The sequence below is a fragment of the Oryx dammah genome, unplaced genomic scaffold, assembly GCF_014754425.2.
Source record: "Oryx dammah isolate SB20612 unplaced genomic scaffold, SCBI_Odam_1.1 HiC_scaffold_20, whole genome shotgun sequence".
Lineage (NCBI taxonomy): Eukaryota > Metazoa > Chordata > Mammalia > Artiodactyla > Bovidae > Oryx > Oryx dammah.
The window spans coordinates 5,243,365-5,260,869 of record NW_024070204.1 but is presented as its reverse complement, the minus strand read 5'-3'; the positions used below and the strand labels follow the sequence as shown (position 1 = coordinate 5,260,869).

At 51.9% G+C, this 17,505-nt stretch overlaps 1 protein-coding gene and 1 non-coding gene across 2 annotated transcripts in view; both read left to right on the top strand.

Annotated features, from left to right (window-relative positions):
- Nucleotides 1-16,165, top strand: part of NSUN2 (NOP2/Sun RNA methyltransferase 2) — a 32,036-nt gene extending 15,871 nt beyond the window's left edge. The window contains exons 9-19 of the mRNA XM_040262385.1: nt 2,254-2,384; nt 5,280-5,353; nt 5,947-6,077; nt 6,414-6,510; nt 9,650-9,834; nt 10,099-10,191; nt 10,894-11,029; nt 12,029-12,109; nt 12,330-12,468; nt 13,519-13,558; nt 15,201-16,165. Coding sequence (XP_040118319.1) covers nt 2,254-2,384; nt 5,280-5,353; nt 5,947-6,077; nt 6,414-6,510; nt 9,650-9,834; nt 10,099-10,191; nt 10,894-11,029; nt 12,029-12,109; nt 12,330-12,468; nt 13,519-13,558; nt 15,201-15,546 — 1,453 coding nt within the window. The 3' untranslated portion in view covers nt 15,547-16,165. The remainder of the gene's footprint in view (nt 1-2,253; nt 2,385-5,279; nt 5,354-5,946; nt 6,078-6,413; nt 6,511-9,649; nt 9,835-10,098; nt 10,192-10,893; nt 11,030-12,028; nt 12,110-12,329; nt 12,469-13,518; nt 13,559-15,200) is intronic.
- On the top strand, nt 434-568 carry LOC120879748. The gene has a single exon (XR_005724891.1). It is a non-coding gene; the product is annotated as a small nucleolar RNA SNORA70 (small nucleolar RNA).
- Nucleotides 16,166-17,505: the final 1,340 nt, after the last annotated feature.

The window sequence follows — 17,505 nt, the reverse complement described above, 5'->3', positions numbered from 1 at the left end:
CCGTGGGATTTTTCCAGGCAAGCATACTGAAGTGGGTTGCCATTTGCTTCCCTGGGATATCTTCCCCACCCAGGGATCAAACCTGAGTCTGCTTCATTGACGGGCGGATCTGTACCACTGGACCACCACCTGGGAAGCCCTGATCTAGAGTATCCTAATGAATATTTTTGTAATCCCGATACTAATCTATATTATTTAAATTGATTGCTTAACTACTCTGATAATTGTTGGGGGGGGAAGCAAAATTCACTGGTACAAAAAAAAAAACATTAATGAAAGTTAAAAAAAAAGTATCTGTAAACAATGTTGATACTAATCTACATTATCCAAATTTATTACTTAACTATTCTGATAATTGAGAAAAAAAACAAAATCCACTGGTGCAGAAAAAAATAATGAAAGTAAAAAAAAGTATCTATAAGCAATGTTGTTTTTGCAGCCAATTAAGCCGACTGTGCCCTTTTCCCCATGGGGGCCCAGTGTGCAACGGCTGCAGACAGCAGCCTCCTTGGTAGTGTATGCAACCTGTTGCCTGTACAGGTTGCCCTAAGGGACCTTGGAGACAGCTCTTTCTAGTGGGCATTCATGACTGGCCTGCTGTCCCCAGTCTGTCCCTGGGTTGGGAGGATCCCCTGGAGAAGGAAATGGCAACCCACTCCAGCACCCTTGCCTAGAGAATCCCATGGACAGAGGAGCCTGGTAGGCTACAGTCCATGGGGTCGAAAAGAGTCGGACACGACTGAGAAACTTCACTTTCACTTTCATAAGCGATGTTATTACTGTTCTGTTAACCTTTCCCAACATGTGAACAAGCAAAGCATAAAGCTAACAACTGAATTCAATGTATAAGGAAAATCTCACTATTAAAAAGACCATACAGATACATGATTTTTCTTTCTATTAGCAGTTGGTATATTCTAAACCTAAATTCCTGTTTCATGTGAAGCATTGAATTGATATAGTTAAGTAATGAATTTAGATGATATAGATTAGTGTCAACACTGTTTATAGATACTTCATTTGGTTTTCAATTATCAGAATAGTTAAGTATAGATTTAGATGATACAGATTAGTATCAGGATTACAGAGGTCATCTGGAATAATCATAGCCAACACTTGGAGGACGCCATCTGCATACACATGGACCCACCGAGTGTAGGTCAAGTGTATTAATCATCACATTGGACTTCCCTGGTGGCCCAGTGATGAAGAATCTGCCTGCCCGCGCAAGGGACGTGGGTTTGATCCCTGGTCCAGGAAGACCCCGCGTGCCTTGGGGCAGCCGAGCCTGTGTGCCGCAGTTGCTGGAGGCCTCGTGCGTAGAGGCTGTGCTCTGCAGTGGAGACCCAGCGCAGCCAAAAAGAGCAAAACTAAGGGAGTGAGTGCGCCGAATTCACTTCTAAATGAGGCGTGTCACATAGACTGAGAAGATGAGATTCACTTTCACAGAGGAACATAAAGTGGAGTTATGTAGAAAAACTTTTTAAAAATGGAGTTATGTTGAAAATCTTGATATTCAAAAAGGTATTTCTTCTGTGAAGAGCCTTGTGAAGAGAAGGAAGGTCTTTTAAAAGATTGGAGACACTATTTTTGTGAACGGCACATTCTGGGTTTATGGGCATGAGTTGCTCCGCCCGTGGGAGATGAAGGGTTTCTGCAGGTGCGTTCCTGGCGTCTGCTGTCTCCTCAGCCGGGTTATTAACCCACTGTCATTTTGAAAAGGGCAAGTTTTGTAATAATTCAGTTGGTTTCCCAAATTCTCTCCATAATTTTACCTCGGAACTATATTGGGATGTGTTAAAAATAATGAAATAGTGCCATTTGCAGCAACGTGGATGGACTTGGTGATGATCATTCTAGGTGAAGTAAGCCAGACAGATAAAATGCCACATGATACCACTTATATGTGGAATCTAAAAAACACAGCAAACTAGTGACTGTCACAGGCGAAAATCAGGCTCACAGATACAGGGAGCAAACTGGTGGTTTACCAGTGGCAAGGGGAGGAGGGACAGTGTAGGGCTCGGGGATTCTTGTTTTTAATCAGCACAGAGCACCTTAACTAGGTTTACACTAACTTCGTTTAGAACCTTAAAAGGTATAATAATGAGCGTTGTTCGTTTTACAGAGTGTTTTGTATTTTGTTGTAAGTTTGTCCTAAACTCTGATGAATACCTGCTCTAGTAGGTGCCTGTGGTGTGTGTGCCATATGGTCGTGCTTGGTCTTAAAGTAACCTGGTATCCGGCCCTTAGTTTACAGCTACGGATCGCAACGCGGGGCGCTGAGCAGCTAGTGGAGGGGGGTAGGATGGTGTACTCTACGTGTTCGCTGAATCCCATCGAGGATGAAGCTGTCATAGCGTCTCTACTGGAAAAGAGTGAAGGTAAGTGTGCGATGAATCTCTAAGAAAATGTATTTCAGAACCTCTGTTGCTGTAGGGCGTCCTCCTGTAGACTTTTTCTAACTTTGTTCATGGACATTAGCTTGTATGATTAGTCCATAAACCCTACAATGAGGTGTGTGCGTGCTTGTCAAGTCGCTTCAGTCGTGTCCAACTCTTTTCAAGCCTATGGACTGTAGTCCCCAGGCTCCTCTGTCCGTGGGATTCTCCAGGCACGAATACTGGAGTGGGTTGTAGTGCCCTCCTCCAGGGGATCTTCCCAAATGAGCCCACCTGTCTTATGTCTCCTGCATTGACAGGCAGGTTCTTTGCCACTAGCGTCACTTGGGAATCCCCAAAATGAGGTAGCCCTGATTAAAGACATGCTTCTATAATGAATTTGTCATTTTTCATGAGAAATGAGTTTTGCGTTTTCTTTCTGTAAGTTTGAAAGGTGGTATCAGATCCTTTACCACACCGTTGGCATTTGTTAAAAGTTTTAGTTGTGGTAAAACACACATAATTTGAAATTACGCAGGTAATTTAAAACATGCAGTTCCCTGGCGTAACTGCGTTCACTCTGTTGTGTAGCCAGTCTCCCGAGCTCTTGATCTTGCAAATGAACATCTAGGTCCACTGAGCGGCTCCCCCATGTCCCCCCGCGCCCCACCCACCCCGACCCGGCTGTGTTTTCCGTCTCTGTGTGTGACTGCTCTAGGTATCTCCTCGGAGCGCAATCATGCAGCATTTTTTTGTGTGACTGACCGGCTTATTTAGGATTATGTCCCCAGACTTTATTCATGTTAGATCATACACTCTCAGAATATCCCTCGTTTTTAAGACTGAAAATATTCATTGTATGTTTAGGCCGTACTTTGTTCATCCATTGATCTGTCAGTGGACACTTGGGTTGCTTCCACATTTTAGTTGCTGTGAATAACGCTGCTTTGCACATAGCTATACCAGCAACTCTTGGAAGACCCTGCTCTCAGTTCTTTTGGGAGTATCAGTTCAGTTCAGTCCAGTCTCTCCGTCGTGTCTGACTCTCTGCGACCCCATGAATCGCAGCACGCCAGGCCTGTGTACGCAAGTGAAATTGCTGCAGCCTGTGGTAGTTTTGTGTTATTTGTTGAGGACCCACAATACTTTTTTCCATAGCAGCCACACCGTTGTATGTTTCTGCCAACAGTGCGCAGGTTTTCCAGTTCCTCTGTATCCTCAGCAGCACTTGCTATTTTCTGCTTTCTTGAATATTAGCCATCCTAATGGGAGTGAGGTCTTAACACACTGTTTCACACTGAGGGACCAGACAGACTGCAAGAACGTTTAATGTGTTCATGTCAAACATTTCTCCTTTCATGTTTTTGCTGAAATGTTAACCTTTTCCATCAAATTCTCCTTAAAGCAAATAGTGGGAAATTTAAAACTAATTACATCTCCTGAATAGAATGCTGCTTGTGTATGAAGCAGGTTGAAATGTCGATCCTGAAACTGGTGTGCCTTTCCTGAGATGGTGTCCATGACTGTCTCAGCTTCTGTTACATTTCTTCTCAGAGGCTGAAAGGCCAATGCTGCGAGGTCAGCCCTCCTGTTCTCACCTCTGCGGTCCTTTCCATTTGAATTTACTGTGTCATATTTTGTTCCGCTGTACTTATCTGAAGCCTTGATTTCTGTATCATGTTTTCCATATGGAAAAGCTCCACACTTTTGGTGGTGCTCTATTTCAGAAGGCCTGTGAAGAGAAAGGCCGTGGGTGGTGTCACTGGGCAGGTGGGTTTCTGTCTGCGTTTTGCTGTCACAGCTGTCTCTTTGCACGTGGTTGCTCCAGACCACATCGTGGCTGTCTCATTCCCGTGTTCCGCCAGAGGCATGTGTGTAGACGTGGCTTCATCAGACAGTGACTCTTGCCGGGTCTTGTCCTCTGCGTCTGCTGGGGATTTTAATTGCAGGGGTGGGGCCCCCACCTGAACATTCTCAGACCCAGCAGCGGGGAAAGGTGGCCAGTAAGATTCAGTCTGTGCTCGCCTGTGACCCAGATGCTGGCAGAGTCAGTGCTGAGCCCAGGCAGCGTTGGATTGAGAAAACCAGTTTCCCTGTTGGTGCTGTTACCTGGTGCTCGCGTTTAGAAGCCAGAATATTTGGATGTACCATGGAGGCCAGTGTGGACTTCTCACTGTTGGACCTCTGCCTTGGGGACTCTTCTGCTTCGTTTTCATGAGTCCTGCATTTTTCACAGCTGCCATGGAGCTCTGTTGGATTTTCCTTTTTGAGAGGCTGTCCGTGGGTTGTGGTGGGTAGTTCATCTGAGAGGTCTCCTGTAACGCCCCGGAGTAGAGCTTCTTGTAATGGCATGCCTGTGAACACTGCTTTAGACGGGAGCTGTCGTCCTGATGGCCGCTTTAGAAAACCAGCTTGGGCCTGAAGCTGACTGTTTAAAACTGTCCAGTTTCATCGTGTTGCTTTTCGGATCTGGTATGTTTGTTGGAGATAAAGGCATGCAGACACAGATCATCTCCTTGGCTCCCAGGAGCCAGCCGAGCGTGGGGTCCAGCCCTGTGTGCATTTCTGGGCTGCCTGCCACAGCCGTGTCTGGGGCGCAGCATGGACTCTGCAGCTGCTTCCTGTAGCCGCTCCTCTGCTGCCCTTTACCCACGTGGCGGCACTTGCTCTAAGTGTGCAGTTCCGTGGTCTTGAGTGACTCTTGATACTGCACTGTGGAGAAGAGCTCATTTACGGTCAACCCCTGACCTACCCCAGAAGTCTCTGATATGCTCTGTCTGGGCGGGTCTGCCCTCCCTGGACAGTCTCTGTAAACAGGATCTTGACAGTGTGCGATCTTTTACAGCTGTTTGCTTTCACTGGGATAACGGGAGTTTTTGTTTTACTGTTGACCTGCAGGTGCTTTGGAGCTCGCCGATGTGTCCTCGGAGTTGCCAGGACTGAAGTGGGTGCCTGGGCTCTCGCAGTGGAAGGTAGTCTCCCCCAGGACTCTGGCTCAAAAGGGCGGGTCAACTTACTAGGCCTCTTAGAGTTGTGAGAATTTTAAAGCATCCACTCTAGGATAACTTGAATAAATGGTTCATTTGATTATGCAACTTAGAATCAGTTTCAGAATTATGTTTAATGACAAACGGTATGTTTATACAAATATTTCTGGCAGCGGAAGTTTTCCTGCCTTTATTCTGCAATTACAAATCAGCTTTGTTTATATACAAGTATAGCTTTGCTTTTTTCCCTTTTAGTTGGCTGAGATTCCAAGCTTTGTTTCCAGTATGAAGCAGTTCACTTCTCAGTGTTAGCCCAGGAACAGTCAGAGGCTTGTTTTATAAAAGAAAGAAAGAAAAAAAAAATAACTTGCTTGGAAAATTAAAATGCTACCTCATAGAATGAGTGTCCTGGTTCATGGAATAAAAGATGGTGTCATTTCTTTGCTTGCAAACCGTCCTCCTCTCTTTGGGGAGAAATGAGACATGACATCTCTTGAGAGCTTCCCCACCCCCTCCTCTGGCATTCCCTGCTCTCAGATGGGCTGGTCATACAGAGTCCCAACCCTCTGGCCCTGCAGGTGATGACGAAAGATGGGCAGTGGTTCGCATCCTGGGACGATGTCCCCCACAACAGACACACCCAGATCCGGCCGACCATGTTCCCCCCAAAGGACCCCGAGAAGCTGCGGGCCATGCACCTGGAGCGGTGGTGAGTTTCCGGGGAGATGTGTCTCAGGCATTTCCTGCATGGGCCGTGCTGCACCCTTGGCTGAGCTCTTGGACATGAACTTTTCCGCAAGTGAGGTTCTCAGTGTTTCTTAGCTGCTGGCAGCAAGCAGTTGTATTGTAAACTTAAAAAAGCAAACTGGTTTGAACATAAACGGTGATGTTTTAGACATTGCGTTTTTAACTCTTTACAGATTACACACTGACCATTCTCTCAGTGAGGTTTGTGTATTATATTGTGTGAGTAATATATTATGTTGTGAAATTATATTTTGGATCAGTTAAAAAGGATAAATTGTGTATGTGTGTGCTTTTCCAGTCTTAGAATATTACCACATCATCAGAACACTGGAGGGTTCTTTGTGGCGGTGTTGGTGAAGAAGTCTTCAATGCCGTGGAATAAACGTCCCCCAAAGGTAAACGTCTATCCAGAACAGCAGAGCATGCTGTGTGGCCTTTCTGTGCAGTTGAGGCCGAAGCTGCCCGCGGAGCGTGTTTGAAGGGTGGAGGGCAGGGGGGTGTTCTTGTGTGTGTGGTGGTGATGGTGTCCTTACATTTTTGAGTTTTCCAAAAAGCAGCAATTTCTTAAAACTTTTAATTAAAGTCGCTCAGTTGTGTCTGACTCTTTGTGACCCCATGGACTGTACCATCCATGAAATTCTCCAGGCCAAAATACTGGAGTGGGTAGCTTTTCCCTTCTGCAGGGAATTTTCCCAACCCAGGGATCGAACTCAGGTCTCCCGCATTACAGGCGGATTCTTTACCAGCTAAGCTACAGGGAAGCCCAAGAATACTGGAGTGGGTGGCCTTTCCCTTCTCCAGGGGATCTTCCCAACCCAGGGATGGAACCCCCGTCTCTCCTGCATTGCAGGCGGATTCTTTCCCAGCTGAGCCACCTTATAAGGGAAGTGGAAGAGGCGGAGTTTGGGAATTGCGTGGGCTACAGTCCTTGGCGTAGACATGGACGGCAGAGTTGGACACGACTGAGCGGCTTAACACACACACACCTTCCTTCTGCATCTTCAACCTGCTTCTTTAATAAAACTTGAAGAGGTGTGAAGACCGCTCTGTGGCTCAGCCAGAACCCCCGCTGGTGGCGTCTGAGCCCTGTGCTCCTGCGGGTGGTTTTTAGCTGGGACAGCTCTGCCAGCCACAGGCTGGCAGCCTTCCCCTTGGCTGTGCGGGGCAATGCCAGGCTGTGCAGGCCTGGCTCAGGTGGACGCGGGCAGGGCCGACCCTCATAACGAACCTCAGCCGCCCCCGGGGTTGTGTGAGGGAGGCCGTGAGGCAGAGAGGCGGGGAGAGCCGGCTGCCGCTTTTTTTTTGTTTTTTAATAATTTTATTTATTTATTTGTTTTTGGCTGTGCTGGGCCGTCTTTGCTGTGAGGGCTTTTCTCTAGTCACGGTGTGGGGGCGTCTCTTTGCTGCGGGTTCTCCTGTTGAGGAGCACAGGCTCCAGGAAGTGCGCGTGGGCTCGTGAGTTGTGGCTCCCGGGCTCCGGAGAGCAGGCTCAGTCATCGTGGCCCGCGGGCTCAGTTGCTCGGAGGCCTATGGGGTCTCCCCAAACCTGGGATCAGGTCTGGGTCCCCGGCATTGGCGGGTAGATTCTTTCCCCCTGGCCACCAGGGAACCTGGAGGGCAGCTTCTGAGTCTTAACTCGGGGTTGCGGTGTGATGCGCAGTCCTCCCCTTTGTCAGCGTGCGGTGGGACTTGATAGCTCGTCCATCAGCATGCCTCCCATTGCTGTGGACCGGGGCCTGGAGTCACTGTCTGTGGGGCTCTAATTCCCTTGGCTCCATGCCAGAAAATGAGGACTGATGGTGCTTATAGCCTTTGGAGAAGCCGAAGCCAACCATTCTCTAGGGTACGGCTCATCCAGGCAGATGCCTGCAGGCACAGCCTCATGGGGAGGTGACGCGGCGCTTCCGAGCAGTAGTCCTAGGGCTCACGAGGCTGGAGAGGGTCCCCTGGAGGCGGGGCTCCTGCCTCTCGCAGCCCCTTGCCCCCGTCAGGAGAGCAGGCGTGGAGCTCAGAGCCGTGTGCTCAACATGTGAACTCCGACCTCGTCTGCAACTGAAATCACCTTGCAGCTATTGCCATACATTACATGTGATTTTCATGCAGTCACAATGTTATTAATGAAGTAGTTTGTATGCTTTCGTTTTGAGACTTAAAAACTGTGAATTTTGCACTCTGAGATCCATCTTACTTTGCACTGGTCATGTTTGACCTGGTCAGAGCGCACGTGAGCCCACCTAGCATGGTGCTTGCTGCTGGGGCCACGTGGTAAGACTGGGGGCCTCTGTCTTCAGGACACCGTTGTCCCGTTGAAGCAATGCAGAGTGTGAACGCTGCTGGAGCTGGGGCCAGGGAGAGGCGTGCGGACAGAGTGCTGTTGGTGTCATTGTGAGCACATGGGATCAAATCTCATTGCGCCCGACAGAAGGAGCTTTCCAGGCCAAGGGGCGCAGGAGGGGGCCTCTGAAAAGCAGGCGATTTCCAGAAGCACAGACATGGGGGGCGGGATAGAAAGGACATACAGCCTTGCTAACCTTGGCAGAGGATTTGGGGGTTTGTTCTTTGTTTGCCTTTTTTATTTACAATTAAACCACATTTTCTGGGAGGCAGTGTTGCAACAGCGTTATAGTACCTTACCAGCCTGTCTGCTTAATAGCTTTGTGAACTTGACGGACATGTTGGACTTTCCTGTGTACATAACCTAATTTGTAAACTCACTTCATAAGGGTTGGGAAATACCACTTTTACCAGTCTGGTGACTTGTTAGAAAGGACATGTGGTTTTAAAGAAGTTTACCAAGTTGAGGTGTAATGGACACAGGCCATCGTGTCGGTTCAGGGGCGCGCCATGGTGATCCCTTGTAAATATACCTGGTTGTGGTGTGTCTTTTTCTCAAGGTGAGAACTTTTCAGGTCTCTCATAGCAAGTTTGAAATACACAAGCAGTGTTGTTACCTGTAGTCTCTGTGCTGTGTGTCACGCGATTGTTTATTGGCTAAGATCTTATGTAAATACAGGTATATATAAAAAGTTAACGGCAGTAAGACACTTTGCTCATTCTTAAAGCTGAATTTATCTACAGTTGTCCCAGATCAGAAGTCAGCTTGTTTTTCGACAAGGAGGTGCGCTTTTTTGTCGAGGTGCGCTTCATCTTTCTTCAGTTGATCCCTGGGCCGTGGAGCGTTTCCACTCTCCTCTCTTCGAGTCCTTGTCTTTCTTCTCGGCCCCATGTAGCGTGTCTGGAAGTGTGTGACTCACCGCCCAGAGCAGATGCCTGGCAGGATTTCTGGGTGAAGACAGGCCAGTGTTGCTGGCCTCCGCTAAGAAACAGGAAGTTAAAACTAGACTCTGTGCCCATGAATTCTGCTTATAATAGCAGATTTAAAGTACTTACTTTTTAAAAGAATCCTGTAGTCTGTCTTTTGCACGTGAACTGCTATATTCGTTTGGGCGGGTTGTGTGGCCCTGGAATCTTCCTTCCGGGCGTCAGGACAGAGGTGGTTGCTGTCTGGGTGTTAACGAGCATGTCCCTGTCCAGCTGCAGGGTGAGCCAGCGGAGCCACGGGCCCCCATCCCCCCGAGCCCTGCGGAGCCCACGGCGGGCTGCGCCTCCAGCCCCTTGGAGCTGGAGAGCAAACTGGCACCTGGAATCAGCAACACAGGAGCAGTGGAGAGAGCGGAGAGCGCGGATGAGAGCGGGAGTAGGAGGGGCGGCGTGTGCGGGTGAGGACCGCCGCGTCATGGCCCTTACGCCCCGCTGTCTGCCCAGCCCTCGGGCTTCAGCAGGGCCTGGGTGGCGGCTTCGCAGGTCCTGGCTGTGTGGGCCCCGGGGCTAATAACCCCCGGGGGTGGACTCCTCTACCGGCCTCCTCGAGGAAGAGACCCTCGTCCCTGCAGGCCGGGGTGGGGCCGCAGGGGGGAGGTGTGGGCTGGTGGGACTATGGCGACCCCTCGCTGACCGGTGCCCTCATCCTGTCCCCTCCTTAGCCCTCCTCCGTCCAAGAAAATGAAGCTGTTTGGGTTTAAGGAAGATCCCTTTGTGTTCATTCCCGAAGACGACCCGCTGTTTCCACCTATCCAGTAAGGATTCACTTGGCCTGTTACAGTTCCTCATTTATGTTTACCACGGGGTTAAATACACACGTGGTCACATGTAACCGTAGTTGTTCATGTAGCTCCTTTTTAACTGCCTGTGAGAGCTGGGTGAAGCTTTAGAGGGTGTTTACCAAACCCTTCAGTTTAAGGTGAGCAGTAATCAGAGAATGCTGGACCCCTGAAGGCAGAGATGACGGAGGTGGGGACTCTGGACTTCGGGCCTGGGTGGGGCACCCCACCTTGCTGCCGGTTAGGGAGGGTCGGTTTGCTGGGGTTTCTGGGTCGATCACAGGGGAAAGGTGCTCAGGATACCTGCCGGGTTCACCTCTTCCTCGTCCGGTAAATTCAGCGTCTGTGAGCCAGAGTGCTTGCGTATGCTGTCCTGTGGATGGCTGGTCCTTTGCCTGTGTTTGTGAAAATCCCTCCTAAAATGTCCGTGAAGGGGGAGTGTTCTCAGGTGTGTTGCTGGAATTCGGGGGAGACACTGTGCCTGTGAACGCAGGTCCTGGATCCAGGAGGTGCAGGCCAAGCGGGGGACGTTAGGGTTAGACAGTGGGTGTCCAGGGCAGAGCCCCCGGCCCTGAACCACACGGGCGTGAGAAGTTAGACCATGGAGGGGGCAGGACACCACAAGGCCGGCGTCACGTTTGAGCTGAACCCTCATAACTAGCTGTGTCTCTTTCACAGGAAGTTTTATGCTTTGGATCCCTCGTTCCCAAAGACGAATCTGTTAACTCGTACCACAGAAGGAAAGAAGAGGCAGCTCTACATGGTGTCCAAGGAGCTGCGAAACGTGCTGCTAAACAACAGCGAGAGGATGAAGGTGGGGTCTCGGCCACAGAGGGCCGTCCTTTCTCACTTCTCCCGCTTTGTCGGAGGGGCCGGGGCCAGCCGCCCGCCCGGGGGTCTCAGAGCTGCCAGTGGGCGCGGTCTGCCCGCCCGGGGGTCTCAGAGCCGCCAGTGGGCGCAGGCCACCCACCCGGGGGTCTCAGAGCTGCCAGTGGGCACGGGCCGCCTGGCTGTGTCCTTCCCGCCATCTGTGTCATGGGGCACAGGGGCCTGCCTGCTGCTCTGTGGGCCCTTGGTTTCACTTGTCCTTAACGGTAACCTTTAGGGCCTCCATCTTACTTGCTTTACTGTGTTCCCAGTTCATTTCTTTCTCGCCTGTTTGTTTCACATGGCCTAGCTTCATGTGGTCTGGAGGTCCCGGGCGTCACGTACTCTCAGGACAGGGCTTGGACGCTGTCCTCTCCCGGGCGCCCACCGGGGTTTCCAGTGTGACGGCAGCCTTTTCCTGATGCCCTGTGGACCGCATGCTGATATTTCTTGTGTTCTCAGAGTTCCCTAGTTGTAGTATCTTATTTGGGTGCTAATTATTGGGCTTCCCTGGTGGCTCGGTGGTTAAAAAAAAATCTACCTGCCAATGTGGGAGACATGGCTTCGATCCCTGGGTCAGAAAGCTCCTCTGGAGAAGGAAATGGCAACCCACTCCAGTATTCTTGGCTGGGAAATCCATGGTCAGGGGGAGCCTGGCAGACTACAGCCCATGGGGTCGCAGAGTCGGACAGGACTTAGCAGCTGAGCGCATACACACGCGTGTGCCAAGTGTTAGTATAAGCCATGTAAAGCAAAACCGCTTGAGGATTTCAGTCAGGCTGAGAGTGTCTGTTTTGGTCAGAGGACCGTGTCGGGCACTTCTTCCCTTCTTTCAGCAGCTGCTGACAGCTTTGTCTCCTCGTGGTGCTGACGGAAGGGAGTATTCCCATCAATTTTCCTGACTTCCGCTTTTGTGTGTTTGTTTCATCTGTATTTTCCATCACAGGTCATTAACACTGGGATTAAAGTCTGGTGTCGAAATAACAGCGGTGAAGAGTTCGACTGTGCTTTCCGGTTGGCGCAGGAGGTGAGGGCATGGCTGGGTGTTTCTGAGCCGGCATGGTTTCTGCCTCCAGCGGGAGCTCCTGTGGTTTCTGAGCTCTCCCGGGCTGGGGGGTATGTCTGCCTGTGCGACCCCGGTGTCACTGGGGTCCCCCCACCCCCGGGTAGGGGCCACGGTGAGGGGGCAGACCCCGGGTACCGCCTCACACTGGTCGTCACGGTGATGTCTCTCTGTATCCCCACAGGGAATATATACGTTGTATCCGTTTATTAACTCAAGAATCATCACCGTATCAATAGAAGACGTCCAAGTTCTGTTAACCCAGGAAAACCCGTTCTTCAGGAAGCTCAGCAGTGAGGCCTATAGCCAGGTCAAAGACATGGGTAAGCGGCCTGACCCGGAGACGCAGCCCGCCCTCACCCTCCCGCCTGCCGGGCCTTTCTAGCCTCGGTGTTCCACCCGCTGAGGCTCGGTTCTCAGCACCTGCGTCCACCCGCCGAGGGATCTGAGGGACGAGGAAGTAGTCCCGGCGCTCTGATGGGCGGGGGCGTGCCTGGGGCCGCTCCCCTCCTGGGCCCGCTCTCCCCGGCCCGCCCCCCGCGCCCACCTGTGCAGGTGTGGGGCTCGGCGGCCGTCGCGGAAGCCGAGGCCCAGGAGGGAGGCCAGCGCAGGACGCGGTTCGTTTGGATGTCTTGGCCAGCCCCCAGGGCGCGTCCTTATCTGCTCCCGCCTCTCCATGGAGGGGCTCAGCCGGGCTTTCCTGCCTCACCCACATCCCTCTAGTGAGGTTTTCAGCTCAGAATGAAAATAGGACCGCCGGGGATTCTAATTGCTTTTGCTTTCTGTTCTCGCTTCCTTCTTTATCGCTGAACGTGCGTTTCTGGCTCGGTTTGAGGGAAACGGTACAGATTGGGTATTACAGTCGCGCAGGCACGAGGCTGACGATTGGAGCCACTGCCCGAGGCCCCGGCGCCTCCGGCCAGGCTCGACTCCTCGGGCGGAACCACGTTCACCATGGGGGTTGTCTTCAAGGATAAGAGAACTGCTTGGAGTTGGTTTTGTTTTTTCCTTTTAATCCTGCCTTTAGATGATTGCGGTATGATTTTGACAATTTGATACGTTGTTTCACGCTGTTTCTGGGAGTTGGACCAATTATCTCTTTAATCTTGCATTTTGAGAATTAAGCAGTGGTTAATCCCCACCTCCCTGCGCCAGAGAGAGCCTTGCAGAGCAGCTGAATCCCTGAGCGCTCTGACTCACGCCGCCTCCACTATCTCCGCGGCCCCACTTGGTGCCTGGCGTGGGGCGGCCTGGCGGGCTTAGAAAGAAAGGCCTCTGGCCTTCTCTGAGACCCCTGAGACCTAGCTTCGAGGTTCTCCTCCGGGCCCTCCGGACCTGGAGGGCTCAGCCAGCGGTGTCTGTTTCTCTTCCAGCCAAGGGCAGCGTTGTCCTGAAGTACGAGCCGGACCCCACGTAAGTGAGACGCTCGGCCCTCGGAGCCTCCGCGTTCTGGGCGGGAGGGCGGGGTCGTGTTAGAAGGCTTTCAGGATGCTCCCCTCAGACAGTACCGCGGAGCCCTCAGAACTGCAGTGTTCCCGGGTGTCGCCGTGACGCTCCTCTTTATGAACACGTGTGCATGTTTATTCAGAGGATAAAGCGCAGGGTCAGTGTGAAGACGGGGCCGTTAGGAGCGGCTGCGTTCTCCCACGCCTGCCGGCCGCTGTGGCCCCCCGGGACCCCCGCTCGGTGACGCCCCTCACAGGAGGGCCTGGTTCCGGGCGGTCCGCACTTGCCGGAAACGGGACAGGGCACTTGAGTGCCGGCCCGGGGCCCTCAGCGGGGCGGGGGGTGGCCGAGTCAGCATCTGCACCCCAGATGACCCCCACTCAGCAGCTGCCTCTGACAACGAAACGCCGCCTCCCAAGGAGGAGAGAGAACAGCCCCGGGGCTGGAGAGCAGTTTGGGCAGCTCCTTCGGAGCGGGCCTTGGCCCGAGTCTGGGTGGTGGGAGGGAAGCTGGGGGCCCAGCCCCTGAGGCGGGGCCTGGCCTGGGCGGGCTCTGCACTGCCCGCGGGGGAGGGGCCAGGTCAGTTTTAAGATATTAGTACTTAGGCAGCTCACAGAAAATTTAAAATAGGCAGTTTTAAGATGTGGGTTCAGTGCTCCAGGTAGGCTGGTTTCTACCAGTTGAAGTACACAGGTGAAAAGAGCTTCAGGAATTAGATTTTTTTTTTAAGGAAGAAAATTGGAGTATGGGAATTGTCTTAGATTTTTCTCTCGTTTTTTTAAACCAACTAAAATTGTTCTTAAAAAATGGAAAGGTCCGATAGATTTCTGTCTCTGTGTCTCAGTGGTTTTTCTTACTGGTTCAGGCCTTTCTCATCTTTTTCTGTTTTTTTCTTAATTATTACTTAAACCCTTGTTTGGTCCTTGCTCAGCCTGCATCACTAATGCCTGTCGCCAGTGGGCTTGGGACACGTGTTTACTTAACGAGGCCTTTAGGAGCTCAAAAACTAGACCAGAGTCTTCTGTGAAAGGAGCTAAACAGCAGTGTGTGTGGCCCACAGTGACACGCACGGTGCTGGGTAAGGGCATGCGAGTGGCACCGACCGTCAGCGCCCTCCTCCTTAGGACAGGCCGGCGCGGCGGGGCTGTGTGATCAGGGGTGGGGAGCCAGACCGGGTTGTCGGGGGCCTCGAGTGTGGGGAGGGCGGGCGCCCTGGTCCCTGACCCTGTGCCCCTGCCATCCTAGGCCGTGTCGTCCAGCCTCTGGGGGTCTCGGTGTGCTCGCGTGTCCGGATAGAGACAGGGCCGCGTGCCCGTGCGTCAGTAGGCAGGGAGGCGTAGGGATAGGCCTTCAGACTTGAGAGGGCGCACGTGTCTGCACATGCTCACGCTGAGTGCTGGACGTCTGCAGCCCTGGGGGCTCGCCCGCGAGTTTGTAGAGGGGGACCCTGGCCGGCCTGAGGGCCTTGGCGGTATTCGAGTCGGGAGGAGGGACGCCTGTAGGATGGCAGACCGGCTTGGCGGTGGCTGTGGGCGCGGTCGTCTGCGCTGGCCTCTGAAGCTGCCGTGAGCAGACGAGGACCGCTAACCGGGAGCCGCTCTGTGCGCAGGAAGCCGGACGCGCTGCAGTGCCCCATCGTGCTGTGCGGCTGGCGCGGCAAGGCCTCCGTGCGGACTTTCGTGCCCAGAAACGAGCGGCTGCACTACCTGCGCATGATGGGGCTGGAGGTGCCGGTGGGAAAGAAGCGAGAGGGCGCCGCTGGGGCGCCCGGGGCCAGTGCGGCCAGCCCCGCGGAGCCGGAGGACGCGCCGGGTGCGGCCAGCCCCGCGGAGCCGGAGGACGGGCCGGGTGCGGCCAGCCCCGCGGAGCCGGAAGAGGGGGCCAGTGCTGAGCAAGAGGCCGTCCCGGACGCCTGCTCAGGCGGGGACCCGGCGGAGGCTGGCCTGCCCCGGTGAGCCGCGGGGGCCCCGAAGACCAGATCTAGGACGTGCCTGTGAAGACGGAGCTGACAGGAGGCCTGGTCTCCGAATGATCCCAGGACTCCCTTCACGTGGAGCTGACGGAAAGTATCTTTTTAGCTTTTTAGTAAGTGCTCACTTTGTTTCTTCAGCAAAGTTGATCTGCTGTGCCTGTTGCCGAAACAGACTTGGATCATTAGAAGCCTTACTCTGCCTCGAAATGTAACTGCCCTGGCAGGAAGTTTCAGGTCCTGTTTGTTATGCCTGTATTGGTCTTAAGGCCCAGAACCTCTTTTTAAGTGTTATTTATAGAGAATCTGTCACTACTTCCAGATCATTGGAAGACTGCACTGTCAGCTTTAATAACTGTGTTGAGTTGCACGTGAGTGTGACGTTAGTATGCGGTGGGGTTAACATCTGAGGTGCCGGATGACTTTCTGTGCCTTTGTAATAAAGGGTAAAACAAACTTTATCTCACAGTAAGAGCTTATTGTGAGTTGTGATACTAGTTATGAGGGTTTCGTGTGCTTTTATTGGAATGCTCTGCAATTAAATAATTTTTAAATGGGGTTTGGGATCCTTGGAAAGTTTAAATAAAGAATTATTAATGAAAACATGTATGTGTGTGACTCAAGTTGTACTCCATTTTGTGAGGTAGAAGGAACAGACTTATTTTGGGGCAAATGGAAGTGTTAGAATTAAAAGCTTCTTAGCTGGTGGAGGGAATGTTAATGTGAAGACGTGAAGTTAAAGTCACTTGGTCGTGACTGCAGCCCGCCAGGCTCCCCCGTCCATGGGATTCTCCAGGCAAGAACACTGGCGTGGGTGACCATTCCCTTCTGCAGGGGATCTTCCCGACCCAGGGATCGAACCTGTGTCTCTTGCGTTGCAGGCAGATTCTCTACCATCTGAGCTGCAGGGGTAGTCCAGGCTCTTTAATGAAGTCCAAGGTTGGGCCTGAGAGCAGTTGAGAGGACTTGCTTACGGTTCACCTTTTATCCTCTAGAGGGCGGTGTTGACGCTGCAGCCGCAGTGGGTCTGGCTCGGCTGACAAGGGCCTTTTAGCAACCTGGGGACTGACAGCCCTGCCGGCCTGCTCCTTGGGGCACTCCGCTCACCCGGCAGGTGCTGCCTGGCCGTGTCAGTTAATCCGTTAACTGAGTCCTTGCCAGGTGCCAGGCGGGGCTCTGGGTGCTGGGGATGCCACTTTTCAAGGCAATCAATTTTAAGAAGATTATGGTACCGTGAACTCTCACGTCCCCTGACAGCTTTCACGACGCATGCAGTCGTCTTAGTACCTCTGCTTATTTCCACCTTTTTCTACATACAGTCTTCTTGGTACCTCTGCTCATTTCCACCTTTTTCTATTGTTCTGAAGTAGATCGTTTCTAACAATTCAAAAGATAAGGACCGGTTTTCTCTTTAAAAAATAACCTCCTTAATGTGAGATACCTTTACATGAAAATTCTGTGCATTGAAAATTGTCAAGACGTGGATGAGAGAAATTGAAGATGCAAATAAACAGAAAGATACCCCATGCTCATGGGTTGGAAGAATTAATGTTAAAAAGGTCCGTACTGCCTGAAATGATCTTGCAGATTTTCCTAGTTAAGTTTTACTGAGGTTAAAGCTGCCTGCACATTTCTTCCCTTAACTTGGTAGATATTTTGCAGGGCAACACGTAAAGACTGTGTACCTCTTTGTTATCAGACTTCAATTACTCTTGGTAGTTTTTCCTGAACCAGTTTTTGTTACCATCAGTTCAGTTCAGTTGTTCAGTCGTGTCTGACTCTTTGCAACCCCATGGACTGCAGCATGCCAGGCCTCCCTGTCCATCACCAACTCCCGGAGTTCACTCATGTCCATCGAGTCAGTGAGGCCATCCAACCATCTCATCCTCTGTCGTCCCCTTCTCCTCCCGCCTTCAATATTTCCCACTGTCAGGACCTTTTCCAG